The 19,212-nt window shown below is 47.2% G+C and overlaps 1 protein-coding gene across 5 annotated transcripts in view; it reads right to left on the reverse strand.

Moving 5' to 3' along the window:
* Positions 1–4,850: 4,850 nt before the first annotated feature.
* EYA3 (EYA transcriptional coactivator and phosphatase 3) overlaps positions 4,851–19,212 on the reverse strand; it is a 57,692-nt gene continuing 43,330 nt past the window's right edge. For 4 of the 5 annotated variants that reach the window (XM_068994489.1, XM_068994487.1, XM_068994488.1 and 1 more), the window contains 11 exons: positions 18,263–18,345; positions 16,675–16,858; positions 14,033–14,172; positions 12,180–12,263; positions 11,469–11,558; positions 10,079–10,137; positions 9,003–9,160; positions 7,335–7,449; positions 6,823–6,944; positions 6,464–6,564; positions 4,851–5,610 (listed from right to left, as the gene is read on the reverse strand). In XM_068994489.1, the coding sequence (XP_068850590.1) occupies positions 5,530–5,610; positions 6,464–6,564; positions 6,823–6,944; positions 7,335–7,449; positions 9,003–9,160; positions 10,079–10,137; positions 11,469–11,558; positions 12,180–12,263; positions 14,033–14,172; positions 16,675–16,858; positions 18,263–18,345 (1,217 nt within the window). In that variant the 3' untranslated portion in view covers positions 4,851–5,529. The remainder of the gene's footprint in view (positions 5,611–6,463; positions 6,565–6,822; positions 6,945–7,334; positions 7,450–9,002; positions 9,161–10,078; positions 10,138–11,468; positions 11,559–12,179; positions 12,264–14,032; positions 14,173–16,674; positions 16,859–18,262; positions 18,346–19,212) is intronic. The other variant, XM_068994492.1, reaches the window with a different exon arrangement.

A 19,212-nucleotide genomic window follows, 5' to 3' on the forward strand; every position in this document is an offset into this window, starting at 1 on the left:
GAGCACTGGTTTATTTTCTCTGTGCCTCTCCTGCTGCTGCCATTGCTGTGCACGGATCTGGGTGGCAGGGCAGGGGGAACTTGTTTCCTCCATGGTTGTGGCTATCTGACCTTTCTGTTTCCAGCCAGGATTTTCCTTCTTGTGTTAGTTTTGGTGTCAAGGTCAAAGCTCACCTGTTATTGCTGTGTTCAGGGAGGGATGGGAAAGGAGGCCTGTGCTGGGAAAGTGGCTGTAGGGTGGCTCAGGGCTTCTGGCTTATTACGGACACCTCATGCTCCCTTGGCTGCCATTCCCACCACCACAGCCTGGGCAGCGCTCCCAAGGCTGTGACCAGGTGTAGTGGTTTGGTCCAAAATACTCATTACTTACTTATTTACCTTCTGTGAGATAAGAATTAGGAGAAAGCAAAGCAGGCACAAAACTTAAAAGAATATGAAGAAGTTTATTAACAGACCTAAAAGGAAGGGAAAAAAAAATCAGACCACACCTTCAGAAGACTTCTCCTCCCCCCACCTTTCTCCCTTCTCCCACTGACAATGTAAAAAGACAACCCTTGAGATTTTCAGTCAGTTTACCACTTCTATAATAATCTTTTTCAGTTCACTTAGGGAGAGGAGCCTCTCTTGCTCATGCTATGGAGACATCTCCACAAGAAATTCTCTCATGGCTTCAGTATCACAGCGAGCCAGCCGCCCAGGTTGGTTCTCTGCTTGCATGTGAGAGTCCCTTCCCCTGACTTCCAGCTTTCCTCACAACTGCTTTCAAGGGTCCAATCTTGAGCTACTGGGGTAAGGTTGAGCTGTTCAGAAACAAAAGTTCTCTTCACCCATCTCTGGGAATATCTTCATCTCTAGGAATAGAGGCCCTCCCCCTTCCGTGGGAGCAAAAGGGTCCTCATCAAATTACAGCTACTGTCATTTGCTCATTTCAGCACAAGTACTTCTGCTCACAGTTACAGTCTGAACACTCCAACCCCCATGCTTTCATGAAATTACAACGGTACTCTGATATATCATAGTCCATCACCACCATAGCTTTACAACAGAATTTTAGCTTCTAAGCATCTCCACTTTCTCCTCCCTCAGGGTTTCAGCTCTTCCTTCTTCACTGACTTTGGTGTCTCTATGGTGTTTTCTTCACCTTCCCTCTTCCTCAGACTTGGAAGAGGATTAATGTCTGCAGGCTTCATATGTTCTGGAGGAAATTTACAGCACTAAAGGGTTAATCTTACCTGGGCCTTGCAGCTGGAGTTCGCTTATTGCTGTTGGTCACATGATCTTTGCCAGGCAGTGGGCACCTTCAGCTGAATCTTCACCCGAACTGGGGCTGCCTGCACGGAGCAGGGCTGTGGGGGGAGGGCCGCAGATGGAACAGGACCACACGCCCCCCCCCCCCCACCCAGTTACCTGTCCCAAGGCCGGAAGCAAGAGAGAGCTTTCCTGGGGTTTGTTCATTCTTAAATGTGGACCACAGAGGCATGTCAAGCTCTTTAAGTGGCTTAAAAAGTTGTCCATATTCAAACTAGCCAGTTGATAGGTTCTGTCAGGTTATAGAGGAAGCTGTAAGCACCTCTTTGCAAGAGAATCACTTCCGTAGCTATGCTAACCCATGACACCAGGCTGGAGTTGGCCACGGCCAGTTTCTCAGCCATAGGTGGCTGTTGATGTGGTCAGTGGGGTCAGTAGTGAGGTCGGTGCTGTGCCAGTTCCTGGGCACAGACACCCACCACTTCCCAGGTGGGGCTGCCTCCACCCAGCTCGGGGCCCAAACCCAGGCAGGCCCCAGAGCAGTGCCTGCCTTTTGCTGTTGCCCAGCTGGCAGCTGTGGCATGTCCTGGCTGCCAACAGCACTGACCTTTGGCTCCTTGCCCTCACCTCCATCAGACCCCTCCCAGCACACCATCCCAGGAGAGAACCTCCATACCAGGGAAGGCAGCAGGATGCAGCTGGAAGAGCAGCTGAAATGCTGTTTCACAGCTGCTCCTATAGAAGCTCAGCCCTGCCCAGGGCCAGCAGCACCGCAGCAGAAGGTGGGAGAGGGGCATGCAAAAGAAAATGGGAAGGGAAAGTTTGTGCAGGAAGCACCATGTGCCTCCCCATGGCACCTCAGCAGAGCCCAGGAGCAGGTCCCTGCCCCACTGGCTCCCCAGGGGCATGGGGGCTCTGGTGGCTGCACTGTGACCTGTGGCACCCTGAATGCTCCTGGTGCCACCAAGCCTGGCTCGGGCTGCCACAGGGGTGGGGACTGACACAGGGGCAGAGAACAGGCTGAAGCACTGACTATAGAAAATAAAGACTTTATTTTTTTTTTCCAGTTCACAGGACAGTTCCCATTACAGACCATGAACAGGCAAAGGTCCCACAGCCAGCAGCACCCAGGACTCGCCCCTTGTAGCACAGCAAAAGAGGTGGTTGTGGGCTCCAGGGGTCCTACTGCTTCCCACCAGTGCCAGCACAGACGTCCCCTCAAGGGCTGTCAGAGGCAACAAATATTAGTGGATCAGGTGGTTTTTAAAGCCTCCGTGGCTGTGTTGAAGCTGAAGGGGAGGCCAGCAGCACCCAGGTGAGCTCAGGTGCTCTAGGCCTGCAGGCTGACTGTCCTTCAGGTGTTCGGGTTTGCTCTCCCATTACCCCTGACCTGACTGTAGCTGAACTGGTGACAGACAGGAGAAAATCAATGCTTGGATAGAGGTGCTGTTCCTGCCTCAAAAGAGACAGGAAAAGGCTTAAATTCAGCCAGTAGAGGAAAAAATAAAATAGCCAGGTCACCCCTTTATTAACAAAACACAGAAATGGACCATCAACCTCCTGTTATAAAAGTACTTTACATACATTCAAGGAAACATCATATAAATATCAGTATGAAATGTCAGTGGCTGTGAGTTCCACACTCAGCTAAAATTTTACCAACATCTTAAAATTTCCCTAAAACATTTAAAGTAAACAAACACAAAGCACAGCCAGCTACCAGGCAGCTCAGGCCCGCAGGTCCAGCACCTGCTGCCAGTGCCTGGGCAAACCCAGCCCCTCTCCAGCATGGCTCTGGTCAGCTGCTTCCTATGAGAGCGAAGCACAGGGGCTGCTTGGCCATGCCAGTGTTGGGAGGTTAAGGCACAGCTTTTAATCCCAAAGTTCAGCCAGTTGGAGTACAAGATGTGCTCCCAAACCTGCTTGCAGGAGACCTTTGGATGGGCTGGGAACCTGCTGAGGGATGTTCAGCATCAGCACAGACTCTTTGACTACAACCGAGTCCTGATCCTCTGGTGACATTTCCAATCCTGGGAGCAGTGAGGCTCCTTGCCACAGCTCTGGCACTTCACAAGGACCCCAGAGGAACTGGACTCTATGGACCCAGCAGTAAGGGAGCTGGAGCTGCCCCAGCTGCCTTGGAACAGGTGCAAACACACCTGAGGTCTCCATTTGGTGTAGACAGAGAACATCCCTGGGTCTTGCTCCCCTTTCCAAATCCACTGCTGAGCACTCCTAGCACAGCCTGTTAGCCCCCCAGGCTCTGCTGGGCCAGCAGCCCCCAAGGCAGCCAAGCACCTTTACCTCTGCTGAGCTGCCCAGTGACACCCACAGCAGACTCCTCAGATCCTCCTCATGGGATGAGCAGTTACGCTGCTGGCAGGCAGGAACTCCTACATGTATTTGTGTGAATATTTGAGCTGCAGAGCTCCTGGGGAAATACACAGACCCAGTATCCACCTGGGATCACACCTGGCAAGGAGCTGAAATGGAAAGCAGATCACTCCTGACTCCAATGACCACCCTGGAGAAAGAGAATTGCCTTTGATTCCAATTTAATTATTTAAAAAAAATTAAAAAACCCAAAGGGAAACTGGAGCTGGTACCATGTGAAATAGACCTCCCAGGTCCAGTCCCTGAGCATGAGGTATCCAAACCCCTGCCTCTAGGCACCTTCTGCCCCATGGTCACTGGAGCTGGCCCAGGAACAGATGCCCCCAGGGCACAGCAGAGCCTGTGCCAAGCAGGCCCAGCAGCTCCCCCTGCACTGATGGAAATTAACCCTCAGTAATTAATGCCATGAAAGAAATGTAGCAAACACATCCCTGCCTGTATGGGCACAGCAAATGGGTCTGTGTCCTCCCTGCAGTGACAGATTTTCAGCCCAGTATCCTGATGGTGATATGGGGCTGGTGACCACAATCTGGAGAGGTCTGGGTGCAGCCACAGGGCTGGCTCTGCAGGAGCAGGACCAGCAGGTTCTGGGGCACAGCACACACCTGTCCTCAGGGCACCTGCTGATCTGGTGCCATCGGGGTACATGGGGGAGACCACCAAACACAGCCTGAGTTGGCACAAAACCAACTGGGCTGGCCCCTGTGCCAGCCCCAGTCCCTAGCTCGCTGTTCCTGGCCAGAGGAGCTGCAGGCCAGTGACTCCAGCCTCTATACTGAGACAGGAGCAGAAAAATCCCTCCCAAGTGCTCCATGCTGCCAAGTCACAGTGTCTTAGAAAATTAAGTCCCTCTTAACAAGGCATTTGTTTCTCACTATGTAGTTAGGCTAATGCAAAGAATATAAGAAAATTGAATCTGATTCTACTAAAAGGAACCTACAAACAGAGTCAGGAAGGCAGAGATGAAGGTTATACCATAGCCAGAGCCTTCTCTTCAACATTCATGAGGATTTAGGAATTAGATTATTCCTAGTACAGGTGAGGACTCTGTTCACATCTGAGGTGTCTGCACCAGTTCACAGGCGGTTTCATTTTTCTTTACAGGGAAAATCTGTGGGATCTACAGTCCAGACCAAGGCTGGAATCCAGTGATCTCAAGGCTGGAATCCAGTGATCTCCTGCTGGCTAACAGGACTTGTGCACACATTGACTAGAAGCCACTGGGATCAACTCGGAACACCAATACTTGCCTCTACAAGGAACCACATATCCCAGAAGTATTCCCTTACCTTTATATTTTCCAGTAATCCCACACTGAGGAAATAACATAAGGACATTGTAATAAATTAACTGTTTTGAACACCCAGGGAAGGAGAGAGGACACATTTTACAGCAATAGAGGTATTTTTGACATTTTCATTAGTATTTCCTATGAAAAAAACCATAGCTCTTCGGCTTTGCAAAACAAGGGAGGTTTAAGCTCTGCCATCAGCATTTTCCTATAAAAATAAAGTTTTGTGTTTACTTGGGTTCTACAACTAAGCTGAATAGAAAGGAGAAGGCTCTTACAAATACATCTGCTGTTTTATGGCCCCTCCCTCTGGAGACACCTGCCAGAGGCATTCAGCCAGCTCTGTAAGTCCCTTCTGCAGACAAGCTCTAGCTCTGCTGAGTCTAGGGCTTCTTTACAGGACACCTCTGGACTTGGCAGGGGCTGTGCTCCTGAGGAACGACCTGCTGTCATATTCCACTGTACAGTTTGCATTAAATATGTTTTCTTCATCAAGCTGAAAAGTGAGTCCCCCAACATGTGAGATTTCTGCCCCCCCCCCCCCCCAGTAATGGAGAGGGCTTGCGGGAGCTTCAGTCACGTCTTTGCTCCAACTTCTTACAGGAAGTCTAACTCGAGGGCTTGGTGAAGGGACACGAGGTCGGCGTGATTTGTGATCCTCCAGAATGGCATGTTGTGCTGTAACAGAGGACAGTCAGGTTTATGCAGGGATTTTCAGCTGAGGTTGACGCAGGCTGAGTAGAGCTGCAGGGCTGTGCAGTGTGGTGGTTCTGAGCACACCATGCTCAGGAGGGACCTTGGCCACATGCACATCCATATCTGGAGCCCATCTTATGTGCGTGCACATCTGTGTGTGACAGGCATCAGCACTGTCAGCTGCTCGTGATAGAAACCTTGGCTGTGAGCTGCTGCTGCACCCAGGAATGCCTGTCCAGGGCCCCAGGAAACCTGCACGGGCAACAGCTCTGGCACATGGCAGAACACGTGAAGCCTGCGGAGTCAAGGTCCTGACAGTCATCTTTGCACTTCACTGCTAATTAGCACAACTGAACAACCCGTCTAGGCCTGTCCAAATCAATCCTTGTTTATAATCCAGCCTAATGGCAGGCGCTGTATTGACCTGCTGCTGTTCCTGCACCCTGAATCCTCTGTGCTCCTGAGAAACTGCATTATCCTGATAGTCACAGGCTATGATCAGGATATAGAATCATAGAATCATCAAGGGTGGAAGGGACCTCCAAGATCACGGAGTCCAACCTTTCAACATGCTATGTCCAACATGATACGCTAAGACACTGCTGACAGGGACAGTGTTATATGCAATCCTAAACAATAGTAAAAGAGAAACTTTAAACACCTAGGAGCCGGAAAACTGCCCATCTTAACACAAAGGAAGATCTCTTGCATCAAAGACAAACTTTGCTCCTGGCTGCCCTGGCCTGAAGAGTTCAGCCTTGGAACAAGAGTTCTTGTAGGCAAAGCCTGCCAGCAACTTCCCTTTGTGCTGCCCCACCTCTGCAGTCAGACCCACCTGCTTGGCTGCGACCTCCTCATCACGCCCGTCTCCAATCACCACGTAAGTGACCTTCTTTCCAAACCGTGACACGATCCTCTCGAAGCAGCTCTCTTTACCTGCCAAAGACAATCCTCCTGTAAGGAGCCTCAGGCAGAGAGAAATAGAGCCTGAAAAGGTCCCTTCCTCCCACTATGGAAACACTTCTTGTCTTACTAGGCAGGGGTAGCACCCAGTTCAGCTCCCAAGGCCAGAAGCCTCGACCAGCTGGACCACAGCATGGGGCTCCTCAGCTGCAGAAATGGCAGTTCCCCATATAAAAATCCCAGCTTATCCCCAGCAGATGCTGCAGTGCCAGACTTGGCACAACCCCTTACCTATTTTTGTAGCACTATAAATATTTTCAATGGGAAACACCTCGCCCAATCCATACAGGAGAACTTTGGCAAGAGCTGGCATCAGTTGGGTGGTTGTGATCAGGATGTTCTCACAGTTTTTTCTAAAAGAAGAAAAACACTTTTAACAGCACATCTACAGGCAGCGGTGCCAGGACTGCTCCGGGCAGTCTGATCAGCTTCCCCAGGTGCCAGGTGCTTTGCTGTCCTGCTTTCAGGAGGCATTTTAGGACAAGGTTTCGTAATTTTTGCTCATTTGCTTCTGGCAGAATTCTCCGTCAGAAAAACCATTTGGTGAGCATGGGGACCTTCCTAACTACAGGTGTTTCAGCAGAGAAACAGGGGTGGAGTTCTTGCCCTCAGTCACTTGGCATCTCGGTGCCTGTGCCCAACAGCAGCAGCGTGATGGGGGCAGTGCCCAGCACAGTGCTGCACGTGAACCTGAGGGCGAGAAAGGGCTGAGAAAACCTTGCATGCACTTCCAGGCTCCATACCTGGACTGGATAAGCAGAAGGGATTTTAATGCAGTTTCCAGCCAGGAATCTGTCAGCACTTCTATGTCGGTCCTCAGTCGCTGCAGAGCTTCCCTCTTCTGTGGGCTGAGCAGGCCTGGAAGGTAGGGAACACGTGTTTGCCTGGCACATCTGACACGAGGAGAGCTGTCCCCCAGTGCACCAGCTGCCTGCTCTGCAATAAATAACAGAGTTGAATGCCTCTGGAAGCTGGACTGTCTATCTCAAAGCAACTAAAGAAACCAGCTCCCAATGACATGAATGAGCCCAGACATCCATCCAGGAGTCTGACCATGGAGAACTGGGCAGATACTTTTCTGCGATTATTTCAAAGCATTTCTCAGGATACAGGCAATCAAAGGCACTTCTCTCCTACAAAGCACTCACAGTAGCAGGGATCCAAGGCCACAGAGCAGGGGAAGGAACTCCTACAATCACTCTCTCTGACTTTCTGCTTTCCAAGGACCCTTTCCACTTTAAGCCCTTTTACACACCTTTTTTTCAACCACCCCCCCTTCTTTTATTCCCATGTTTGTAATCGCTTTTAGATATAATTTTCTTCAAGCCTCTGGTTTTGAATTAAAAGCAGACAGAAGTGGAGCCCATTTCTGCTCTTGACAGTAAACACAGCAAGAAAGGAGCACGTGGAGCCTGCACGTCTTTTCAATTTCCATCCATGATGTAGGAGCCCCCCTCACTCCAGCCTTCTGTTACACCAATCCTCTGCAGTGAGGCCACGGAGGGACCCACAGCAGGCTGCACTGACAGCTACTTCATCATGTAGCTTTCCACAGGTCCTGAAAAACTCTGTATCCAGGTTTCCCATGTGCAAAATACAAAATCATGGTCTGATGCCTACAAGAAATCCAGTAACTGCAGCACACCAAACTGCAGATTTTTAATGCTCAAAGTTGTAGCTTTTAACACCTGGTTTTTAGAAAATATGTCAAAAAAAACCCATCTATCAAGGTTTTTGTGTAGGCAAAGGGTACCCAAACCCACAACCAACCAGGCCAAGTCACCCTACCAGGTGAGCTGCTCCAGCAGCATCCCTTTTCCAGGGATGGCAATGCCAAGATTCAGACTAAACAGAAAATGAATCTCCCTTTGCTCACTATGGTTTGCATGATTATGACAGCTTTGGAGTTGAAAGGGAAGCAAAACTAGAAGGCTTTAAGTGACTTTGTGAAGAGAGATCAGAGAAGTCATGTCAGACTGTGGGCCTGAGAGCCCAGGGGTGACCACTGTATTTCCTGACAATGGCACAACCAGAGGCAGACTTAGTGAAAACATGAATGAGACCTCCTGAGCAGCAGGGCAAATGAGTCATTCAGGCCGCTGCTGAGCAGAGTGCCAGGCAGCCTTTCATACCAAATTAGCAAAGGGATACTATCTGCACCAAAACTGTTGTCTCTAGGACTGAGTGACCATCCTTATCTCCACGATAAATCACAGCCTGCACTGGCACACTGTTCAGTTTTGGAAGACGTACCCTCCTAGATTCCATGGAAATTTGATCCCAGTTAGCACTGGGAGAATGGTTTACTTCTCATGTCCACACATCAGGAAAGCCAAAGCTCTGAGGAAGGATGGAGTCTGGCCCCACAAACTCTGTTCGGTGCTCAGACCTCGGTGCAGGTGATCACTCACCTCCAACGTTGGTTTTGTATTTGTTGTAGATCTCGCGTACCCTGCGGTAGCGGAAGGCCAGTTTCCTCATCCAGTCCACTCCTTGCACACCCACTGAGGAGCTGTGGTTTGCGTTGCTTCCTGAGCCACTGAACCCATCCGTGGAGAAGTTGTAGTTGCTGTTCCAGGAAAGCAAATGTTTTAGGTGTGCCACAGCAGCAGAACCACTGAGGCATTTCTGGCAGGGCTGCCGATGGCAGCGCTGACAGCAGCTGGAAAACACTTCGGAGAGGAGCTGCACAAGCACCACAGCACCTGGAGAGTGGAGCCTGGCTCCTGCGGGAATCCAACTATAGCTGCTGCTCTGAACTGCTGCACTGATACAACTCCTTTCCCATCTCCACTACAAAACCTTCCTTTGCTCTTCGGCTGTTCACTCCTCTGCCATATAGAGCATCCTTCCCACTGACCCCTTCCTCATCCTGCAGCAATAAACCCCAGCACATCTTCCAAACACAACATCCATGCCTTTCCATCACAACTGCAGCTCCACAAGCAGATGAGCTGCTTCACCAGCTTATGACTGCAGGAAGCAAGTCCTGCTTCACCACTTTCATGAGCCAGTTCAGCTCAGTACAAAACCTACCTCACCCTGTTTGATAGTGAGCACCATAAGCTCTCAGGGATGCAAACCACAGGGGGACTTCCGAAGGTCAAGATCATGGAATCACAGGATGATTTAAGTTGGATAGGATCTTCAAGATCATCTCATTCTAAACCCCTGCCACAAGCAGGGACTTTTTCCACAAGATCAGGTAACTAAGCTAGTGCTGTCAAGAGATCTGAAGTGTTGGTTCTCCATTCCTCACTTGTTCTTGAGCACAGAGGCAGCATTCAACAGTGGACAATATAATTCACAATATAATTTCAGAACTCTTAATGCTTTGTAGGTCTTCAAAGAAATTGCAAACAAACATTTTACCAGGTTTCATCCCCTGCACAATGCTGACCTCCATCCCTTAACCCCATCTGCATCTGAAGTCTTCACAAAACCTGATTACATCAGCAATACATTCCTGCATTCATCAGTACAACACCTTAGATCTTGGCCATTGTCATCAGACGCCACATCTTCTATGTGTACCTGGTCACACTCCTGTTAAAGACAAAAAAACCCCAAAAATAAAGTCATGTTGTGGTAATCCAGAAACACACTGAAATTTGCAGATTAAAGAAACTGTGATAGAAACCAATCTCTTCACACTTCCCAACAGCAACAAGCCATGCCACAGTGCCTCCACAAACCCACAGAGCTTCCACTAGCTCCTCTGCCAGTACTGGGTTTTCCTTCCCAACCCCTAGAGGTCCTTGCCCAGCCTGGGATCTGAAGTACCAGATAGGATTGAAAAAAAGCACATTTCTATGGTATTTTGAGTTGTCTGCAGAAAAAGAACTTCAACGCTCACTGAATAGGCTGGACTCAAAGCTCACTTGTCACTTGAAATCCTTCTGCCATTTCAAAAAAGCAAATAAACCAAAACAAAAATACCCCAAAACCACATTATCTGGTGAAACATTGCTATTCTATTTTCTCAAAAAATGTGGTGGCACTGCTGTGGCTCTGGTGCTTAGTGCAGCTGATTTAACTCACTAAACAACACCTACAGCATTACATGTTGTGGCTGAGCACACAGCTAACACATCAGTGACGCCCCTTCCAGCACAAGAGACTATCTGGCATTTTCATTTGGTTTTTGTTGCTTTTTTCCCTGAAGCACAGAGGTAACTCATTACCACCTTCGCAAAGTTCACTGCTGCCTAGTCACAGCCACAATGGAAATATCATTTAAGTCTGTTTGCATCAACAAAACCATCCTGCTTTTCCACGATGTGCATCAGTGATACACCTACACCTAACTGGTCCCTGTTCATATTCAGCCTTCCTAAGCCTTAAACTAGTGCTGTCAATTCTGCATATTACACTGACTGGAGTTACATCAAAGATAACACAATAGAAAAAGGGAGAGTGTTGTGTGTCCTCCATGGGTACAGCCTGCTTGTCTATGCAGCATGTCCTTCAAGCTGTTCCACAGCCAAAGTCACCTCCTGTATTCTGTCCTTGACTTAGTCACAGCCATTGAGAACTGACATCCTCAAGACTGCCTTTTCCTCACATCTCTGGTCTCCATTTCAAAAGAGTATCAGTGGAAGCGAAGTGCTCACCAGTCCAGAAACGCAAATACAGGATGGATCAGACATCACTCTTTTAAATTGTATGGGTTCAAGCAGAAACCCAGCTGAAACTGAGAGAGCTCCTGACACTAGAAGGCTGCAGAATGCCTGTCTCAGTTACAAGTACACCCCTGATTTGGCTGTGCTTACAACAAGCAGTAAGAGGCTCTGAAACACAGAGCCCTCACAAACAGTGCAGTGTAATTCTGACACGGTAACGTGGAGTTCTGCCTTCCAAACACATTTGCCATGTACCTCCAAGTCATTGAAAAACAAGTGAGTATCAGCAACTTCAAAAATCATCTCCTCCATGGACAGACCTGAGCCAATCACTAGTGTTGGATCCTGGAAAAATACAAAAAGAAAATGTAAATGCACCATGGATACAGACAGAAGGGAATTGTCATGAATCTCTCATCAATTAAACCGCACAGAGTTTTCCACTGTATAGCAAACCTGGCATAATTCCAGCTACATTCAATGGTGTGAACTACAATTTCCCTAGTATTTTAAGCAACTCAATTAAAAAAAAAAAAAAAAAGAAAAACAAAGAAAGATCCACATTCTGATAATACATTGACCCAAAATGTAACAGAACACTTCAGTGCTCCACAGGAGAGACTGATGCATTTTTACAGTCAGCACATACAAAACATTCAAAAATCTACAATGTATTTTGAAGGAGAAAAACCATTTCCTTTCCCTGTGTGCTAGGACCTCAGTAATTCCCAGTGAAGATAAAACTAGTTTGACAGACTTGCATTTTAAGAAGGGACATGTTGGTGGATGTCCATCTCCTAGCTCTGTATAAAGCCAAATTTAGTACTTTCCCTGCTCCAAACTGCCAACAAATTAGAAGTACCACCTTATAGAGTTTAAAAAAAAAAATCTATTCCTTTTCCAAAGACTAACATTTCATTCTGCATGACAGAAATGGGTTTTCTTCCATGGAAAAGACAGTATTACCTTGCCATATTTTTGAGCATAAGACCCTGTAAGAAGGGAATGGAAGATGATGATGGTCTCATCCAAGTCCCAGAGAAACACCCGCTGCAGAGAGAACAAGAGCAGGTTAGAGCTATTCCAGGCACCGAACTACAATACAGGAGCAAGTTTCAGAGTTAATTTTGTGCTTAGCTGCAGTATGCTTTAACAGGTATAAACAACAGTTCTCCTCTTACAGGCTGAACACATTCAACTCCTCAGTTTATTGCAGTGGAGTTTATTTATTACCACAGAAGTACACACTTAGACTAAGGCTCTTTGGTCATACTATTTCAAAAGCTTGTCTTGCTTTTATAGTTATAAAAGTAAAGCTTAAGAGTGCTAATGAACTTTAGAGCCCTGCTGAGGTAGAAGTGTACTTCCTGTGATCTGGAGAGCACCAGGTACATGCCCTTGGTGTTTGTCAGAGAAACCTTTGTTATAAATAAGGCAATGGGCTGCCATGAGGAATGGCAGAGTTTTGGTACAGAAGGACTTTGATATTGAGAGCCAGGCCAACATGTGGGGTGGAATAAACCCTCACACACTGGTCCAGGCTGAAGGAGCTGGAGGGCATACCAGACACCAGTACAAGCCAGTAGCACTCTCTGGATAAGATGACCATCCTGCTGGAATGTGCCACATGTGCCAGAAAGGAGGTGCTGTCTCAACCCAGCTGGCACTGGGAAGGTTACCCCAGATTGCATTCCTGGTCCCAGAGATCTGTGAGGAAATGAGAGTTGCCAGCAAAATGCTATCAAGATGATCAGCAGCCCAGAGGAGAGGAGAGGCTAAGGATGGCTTATTTCAGCAAAGAGGAGACTAAGGGATATATAACAGGAGACCACAACTAATCGAAAGGGAACTTCAAAGGAGATAGAGATAAATTCTTCTCAACAGTGGCAGATGGAAAATTGCTGTGGAAGAAGAAGGGGAAATTTGCAGCATGGGCGATTCCAACTGGAGACAGAAAACCTTCTTCCCTGGCTGGATGTGGTAGTGCTGGGACAGATCTCTAGGGACAGGATCTCACTGTCTAGGTACAGGATCTTCAGCTTTAGAGGCTCTTTGTGGCTCAGGCAGACAAAGCCATACCCCCAGTGCTGGAAACAGCCCTGCTCTGAGCATGGGGCTGTAGTGGAGACACCCGGATGTCTCCTCAATGACACCACTAGGATTCCAAGACCCAATTAAGTGATGCTTTGGGTTTGAAGGGGACTTTGAAAGCCATCCAGTTCCATCCCCTCTGCCATGGGCAGGGACACCTTCCACTACACCAGGTTGCTCCAAGCCCCATCCAACCTGGCCTTGGGACACTTCCAGGGAGGGGGCAGCCATTAATTGCCCGGGCAGCCTGTGCCAGGGCCTTCCTACCCTCACAGGGAAGACATTTTTTCCTAATATCAAATCTAAACCTATTCTCTTTCAATTTGAACCCATGGGGACAGAACTTTTAGTAGGGCCTGTAGTGATAGAACAAGGGAATGGTTTTAAACCCAAAGAGAGTAAATTTCGACTAGATGTAAAGAAGACATTTTTTACAATTAAAGTGGTGAGGCACTGGCACATGTTGCCCAGAGAGGTGGTGGATGCCCCATCCCTGAAAACATTCAAGACCAGGTTGGATAGAGCTCTGAGCAACCTGACCTACTTGAACATGTCCCTGGTTCATTGCACGGTGGTTGGACCAGATGACCCTGAAAGGTCTCTTCAAACCCAAACCATTCTATAATCCCCTTCCATTTCCATGGAGACGGAATTAAAAAAAGGGAGGAAAATTTTCACCATCATACTATTCTGCAATGCTACCTCTAGAAAAGAAGATCTCTATTTACCTCCAGTTCACTGTCCTGTGAGGAGGAGGTATCTGCTTTCCTCTTCCCTCTGTTCTTTCCAGGGATGTTTTTTCTTGCTTGCTCATCTAACTCTTTACTTGCTGTTGCTCTTGGTAGCAAAGGACTTGTAGATGCATCTCCTAGAAGAAAGAAATCACACAGCTCTCATTTCCCCATGTCTCAAAATAAACACCAATACATTAATGGCCACAAACCACCTTAGCAGAAGGTAAGATGTTACTTTACTATGTGGATGCAGTAATAGTTGAACGCTGATTAGAACATAAACCATGATTTCTTTATCCCATAATTTCATAACAACTCTGTCTCCTCAATTCAGTCCCCCAGGACTGAGCTATTGCAAGAGCTATTGCCTGCAGAGCAAAGCCAGAGCAGAGCACCCTCCATCCTAAGGCCTGGAACCCCGCAGTCATTTCACTACCCTGGAACTACTTTATTACTCAACTGTTTTATTTACTAGACAGTTGAATATAAAAGAATAACAGCGATGATGTTGGCTCTGGAGACACAGCCTTGGTCAAACAGCATGGCCACGACTAAGGGGGACACAAGATGGAGCCTGTTCTGCTACTGCTAAGAATGCCCTTCCCAGGGAAACAGTACACCACCTCCATAAAAATCACTAATTCTGATGTGCAGAGTATAAGGACCATGATGGGAGATACTCTATGAATCCTTTATTACAGCTCAGGGAGAAGAATTAACATCCCAGACATCTGCCTAGCTAGTTCCAAAATAGAACCAGACCTGTAGCAGGAAGGCAGAGGGTACAGGGGGCTTGGAAGAGCTTTAATTCAGTCTGGGGCCTGAAGATGAGACACTGCAATTCCTATGAAAATCAATGCAAAATGGTGAACCTGGAGAACTCCTGAGCTAAGAAAATGGCACTGAAAACATCAAAAACTGGGCCATTACCATGACCTTGAAATAACAGGTCAGTTCCTCAGGTTTGGTTTTCATCAGCAAATGAGAACTAATTCTCATGAATAAATCTTCTGTTGCTCACCTCAACTAGAGGGCAACTGTTTCCTGAAAGAGAAAAAGTGCTTGGAGCACCACACTTCTTGATGGACAACATCACCCACATCAATAGCATCCCATCAGGTAAAGTGGAGAGGGGTCACTGAGCCCCAGACTACAGATTTGTATGCTTGGCTCACTGGCAGCCACCCATCCCTGCTTGCAGGTTGTGTGACTGAGCTGGCGCACTTGGCTGAGCTCAGGTACTCCTGATGGACCTGGGGAAGATGCACAAGGCAAAGAGCTGCAAAGGCAATCAATCAGCACCTCCCCCAGCAGGCTGACACCCAGCCCCTCTCCGAGCAAGACCCACCCTAGAAGCCAAACCCCGCACACCCACCTCTTCCTCTACTTCAGCTTTTATTGCTGAACATGCTATTATATAGTATGGAAAATCCCTTTAGTCAGCTCATGTCAGCTGTCCCAGCTGCATCCCCTTCAAGGGTCTTGTGTATCTCAAGCCTGCTTGCTGGGAGTGTGGAGGGGAGGAAGCCCTGATCCTGTACAGGGATTGTTCAGCAGGAGCAAAAACACTCTGCATTATCAGCATTGCTTTAGCTAGGAATCCAAAGCACAGCACCAGCACAGCTGCTGGGAAGAAAGTTTCCTCCAGCCTGGCCAGATACAGGGCACCAACAAAAATGACTGGAATCTGGATTTTTTTCCCTCAGCCTTCAAATCTGCAACAGGCAGCAGATTTCAATTTAAAACTGCTCAACAACACAGGAACAATCTCCTAACTCCTTGTGCAAGACACTGGAAGAAAACACTAAGTTTTTGCTCTTGTCCTTGATACATTTAAGAAACTCTCTTTTTCAAGAAACTTTAGCCTACACTCCTGAGGGTGGGACACAACCCAGCACTGGTGGAAATGACCTAAGGTGTGACTTCTCTAGAACAGGCAATTACACCTTTTCAATACACTTTCTACTTCCCTTACCAGCTCAAATCTTCTCTACCAGACAAGTGCCAGTGACTGAATGCTCTGCAGATGCAGATGTGCCCACAGCAAAGCACAGCAGAGCAGCTGTTTGCAATGATGAGGCAGAGGAAAGGAAAGCATGTACTGCTGGGCACATCAGAGACAGCTCAGCGAGAGGGGATGGCTGAACCACAGCTCTTGAAAATGCAGGAGCAGTCCCGGAGGACTCCCGTAACTGGGACTGGCAGCTAGGTACTCTGCCAGGTACCTGCCAGGTACTCTGAACACCTGGCTGCAGGAGAGAAAGATGCGGCAGGAACTACTGAGACTGAATACAAGTAACTGCCCTGTAAGCCCAAGTGAACACCCAGTCCCCAGGGAGCTGCTGCTGGCAACTCTTCAAGTGACCCCTCACACTCCCTTTCCCTGGGGCACACAGAGTACATGGCAGGTGTCCTGGAATTGCAGCAGTAGAAGGTTTCTGATACATAAGTATGGCTGGCCCACCATAATACTGTGCACACCAGTGAGACCCATTCTGACACGGAAGGCAAGCGTCCCATCTGGCCCAGCATGAAAAGATGCTGCAGGTACCTTTTGGAGATGTTTCCCCACACCTGCCCCCCTGCACTGTTTAGCAGAGGTATTTTGCAGCCATCCTTTACAGACCCCGCCTCACCGGAGGAAGGTCTCTGCACCGCCCGTGCCGGCACCAAGGCATTTGGTTTCTCAGCTGGGTACGTGGTCGTGGCTAATGCCATGCTTTCTGTGTTGCTGTCTGCTGGTGGCACCACTCCGAAGCCTGAGCTTGGGTAACAGGTCTGGTACTGATTCTGGCCAAGGATTGTGTACGTAGGATACTCCTGTTGGAGGAAAGAGTTAGTGATGGTAGGACACTGCATTCTGAAAACAGTCTGAATCAGGATGACTTTTGTATTAGAATATCCTGTCCAAGAAAAATCCCAGCAAGATCACAGCCTGACTTTATGCTGTTTCATTCTGCACATGTAAGACATTCCCAAAAAGGGCTGAAAGCTCTAGCTGCCCAATGGCCCCTGCACAGGTAGGTTTTGCACAGGAGACCAGTGATCACAGGGCCATTCCTCTGCTTCCACTGTCTGCAAAAATTAATTAATAATGAATGATGTGATAGTAACAGGGGAGCTGAGTAGATGCCAAGACATCAGTGCGCTCTGTGCTCTGGAATGTGTGGTTTTGTCTTGCATTTGACTTCCTGATATCAGATGTACTGACAGTGACAGAAAGTGACCTTGGCCCTCGCTGAGGGCACAACTACAGGATAAATGGTCCTTACTCATGTCATGACTTCATCAAGCAATAATTCTGCATGCTGTGCTGGAAGGTATTCATTTATGAAAACTACTTAATTCATTTAGGAGATCACTGAGCACCTGGAGCTGTGCTTGAGGATTATAACTTCTGCTACTGACAGTAAAAAAAGCAGCAACCCCAAATGTCACATCACACTGTTCTGGTACACTGTACTCTCCTGATTTCCTTGAAGAGCAGCCTGGGTTTGTAAACCAGGTACCTTGGTCTGAAATACTAAAAGAAAATCTTTTTTTCCCTTTATGGTTCCAAGCAAGTTCATGCTTAAAAAGCAACAGCATTAGCACAAAAGGATTTTTATGCATCCATTGCATTTTCCACACTTCCTGTATTCTCTTTCTGAAAAGCTGAACACTGAAGGCTTGCTTTGTATAACCAAGTACTCAGAATGGCAGTTAACCATCCACAGAGGTAAAAGGCAGGGGGAAATGGTCTTTGCTAGCTTGCAGTGCTGTTTCACTTTGTTCTAGTCTACCATCAGAATGCACACCCTACTTTATTGGGTTGGTGTTCTGTTTGTGTACAACTTCATTTCCTATTCTTGCTGAGGGAGAACAAAGGCGTCCAAAAAACATCCATGTCTAATCCTCCCTGTAGGTTTAGTCCTCAAAATAGTTGAATTGTTTCTTCCCCTCCCTCTCTCTTGCAGAGATCTCAGTTTAAGACTCACCTCACAATTTGCAGATGAGGCAACTGCTTTGAACAGATGAAGTGAGTTTGTTGCAAAGACCAAAGGGAGAAGCATCATGGTCAAAGAGATAGAAGGAGTGATTTGGTAACTTTGAGTTACACACTGAGCCCCACAGCTCCAGTACCACTGTGCTCCATTTGAAGTGACATTCCCAGGTTAGTTTTGAGCAATGTGTTAAACAAAGGTAAAGGAGATGGTGCACATAAATTTACCAAGGAAGTTTTACCTGTGAGATGCTGGCTACTGCTGAAGTGGAAATATTTACAACAGTTGAGGATGTAGAGACTGGACTGGCATTGGTAGTTGATGCTGTAAAATTCAGAATTACTGCATTAAATATTCTAGAAAAGCATAAGAAATTAGAAGTTGTGAAATAAATACTTACTAGGCAAATGTGCAAGCATTTGTGCTTCCAGCAGCACTCTGCTACTAAGAGCCAAAAAAGGACTGGGGTGTATTTTGACACCAGTCACATTTCAACTGGGCTTACAGGGAAGGAGAGCTAGTACTTCTCTAAAAACAGTCCTTTCAAATGGTTCCGAAACATTTTCCCTCCATGGTTGCTAAGCAATTGGTGTAGAATTAAAAAGGTTTTACATCTTTACCACATGTTTTGATAAGACAACAATCCCATTCTGATGGTCGATCAGTAGCAGTTGAAAATGAATCAGAATAAATCAAGAAAAAGGACATGAATGTGTTTAAATCAGTTCTGTTAAAAAAAAATCTCTGCATCAAACTTAGCATTTTTAGTCTAATTAGATTTAAAATCTAAGGAAACATTAAGAATGTTTTAAATAGTAGAAGAAGAGTGTTTCCTGCTGGAGAAAGTGAACATCTCTCCCAACATCCCTGTGTCTAGAACTGCTTTTTGGATGTGACTTTCTGAAATAATCTGTCAACAGCTCATAGGACAAATTCTTAGAGATGTGTAGTTGTTAGTATCAACTTGAAGATGTTTCACAGCCTTCATGTCACTGCATTCAGTTCTCCCAAAACTTAGAAAAGGGTGCTAGAGCAGCACTTGGGAACGCCAGTCATTTAGCAGTTTTGGGGGGGTTGCAGACACAGGGCCACTCCATTAAGCACTCCTCAACACGGGGTTTTGGGACTCAAAAGGATAACAACAAATAATTAAATCAGCATGAACAAAACCAGAATGAACAAATCCAGAGG

Source organism: Aphelocoma coerulescens, chromosome 23 (genome assembly GCF_041296385.1).
Source record: "Aphelocoma coerulescens isolate FSJ_1873_10779 chromosome 23, UR_Acoe_1.0, whole genome shotgun sequence".
Classification (NCBI taxonomy): Eukaryota; Metazoa; Chordata; class Aves; order Passeriformes; family Corvidae; genus Aphelocoma; species Aphelocoma coerulescens.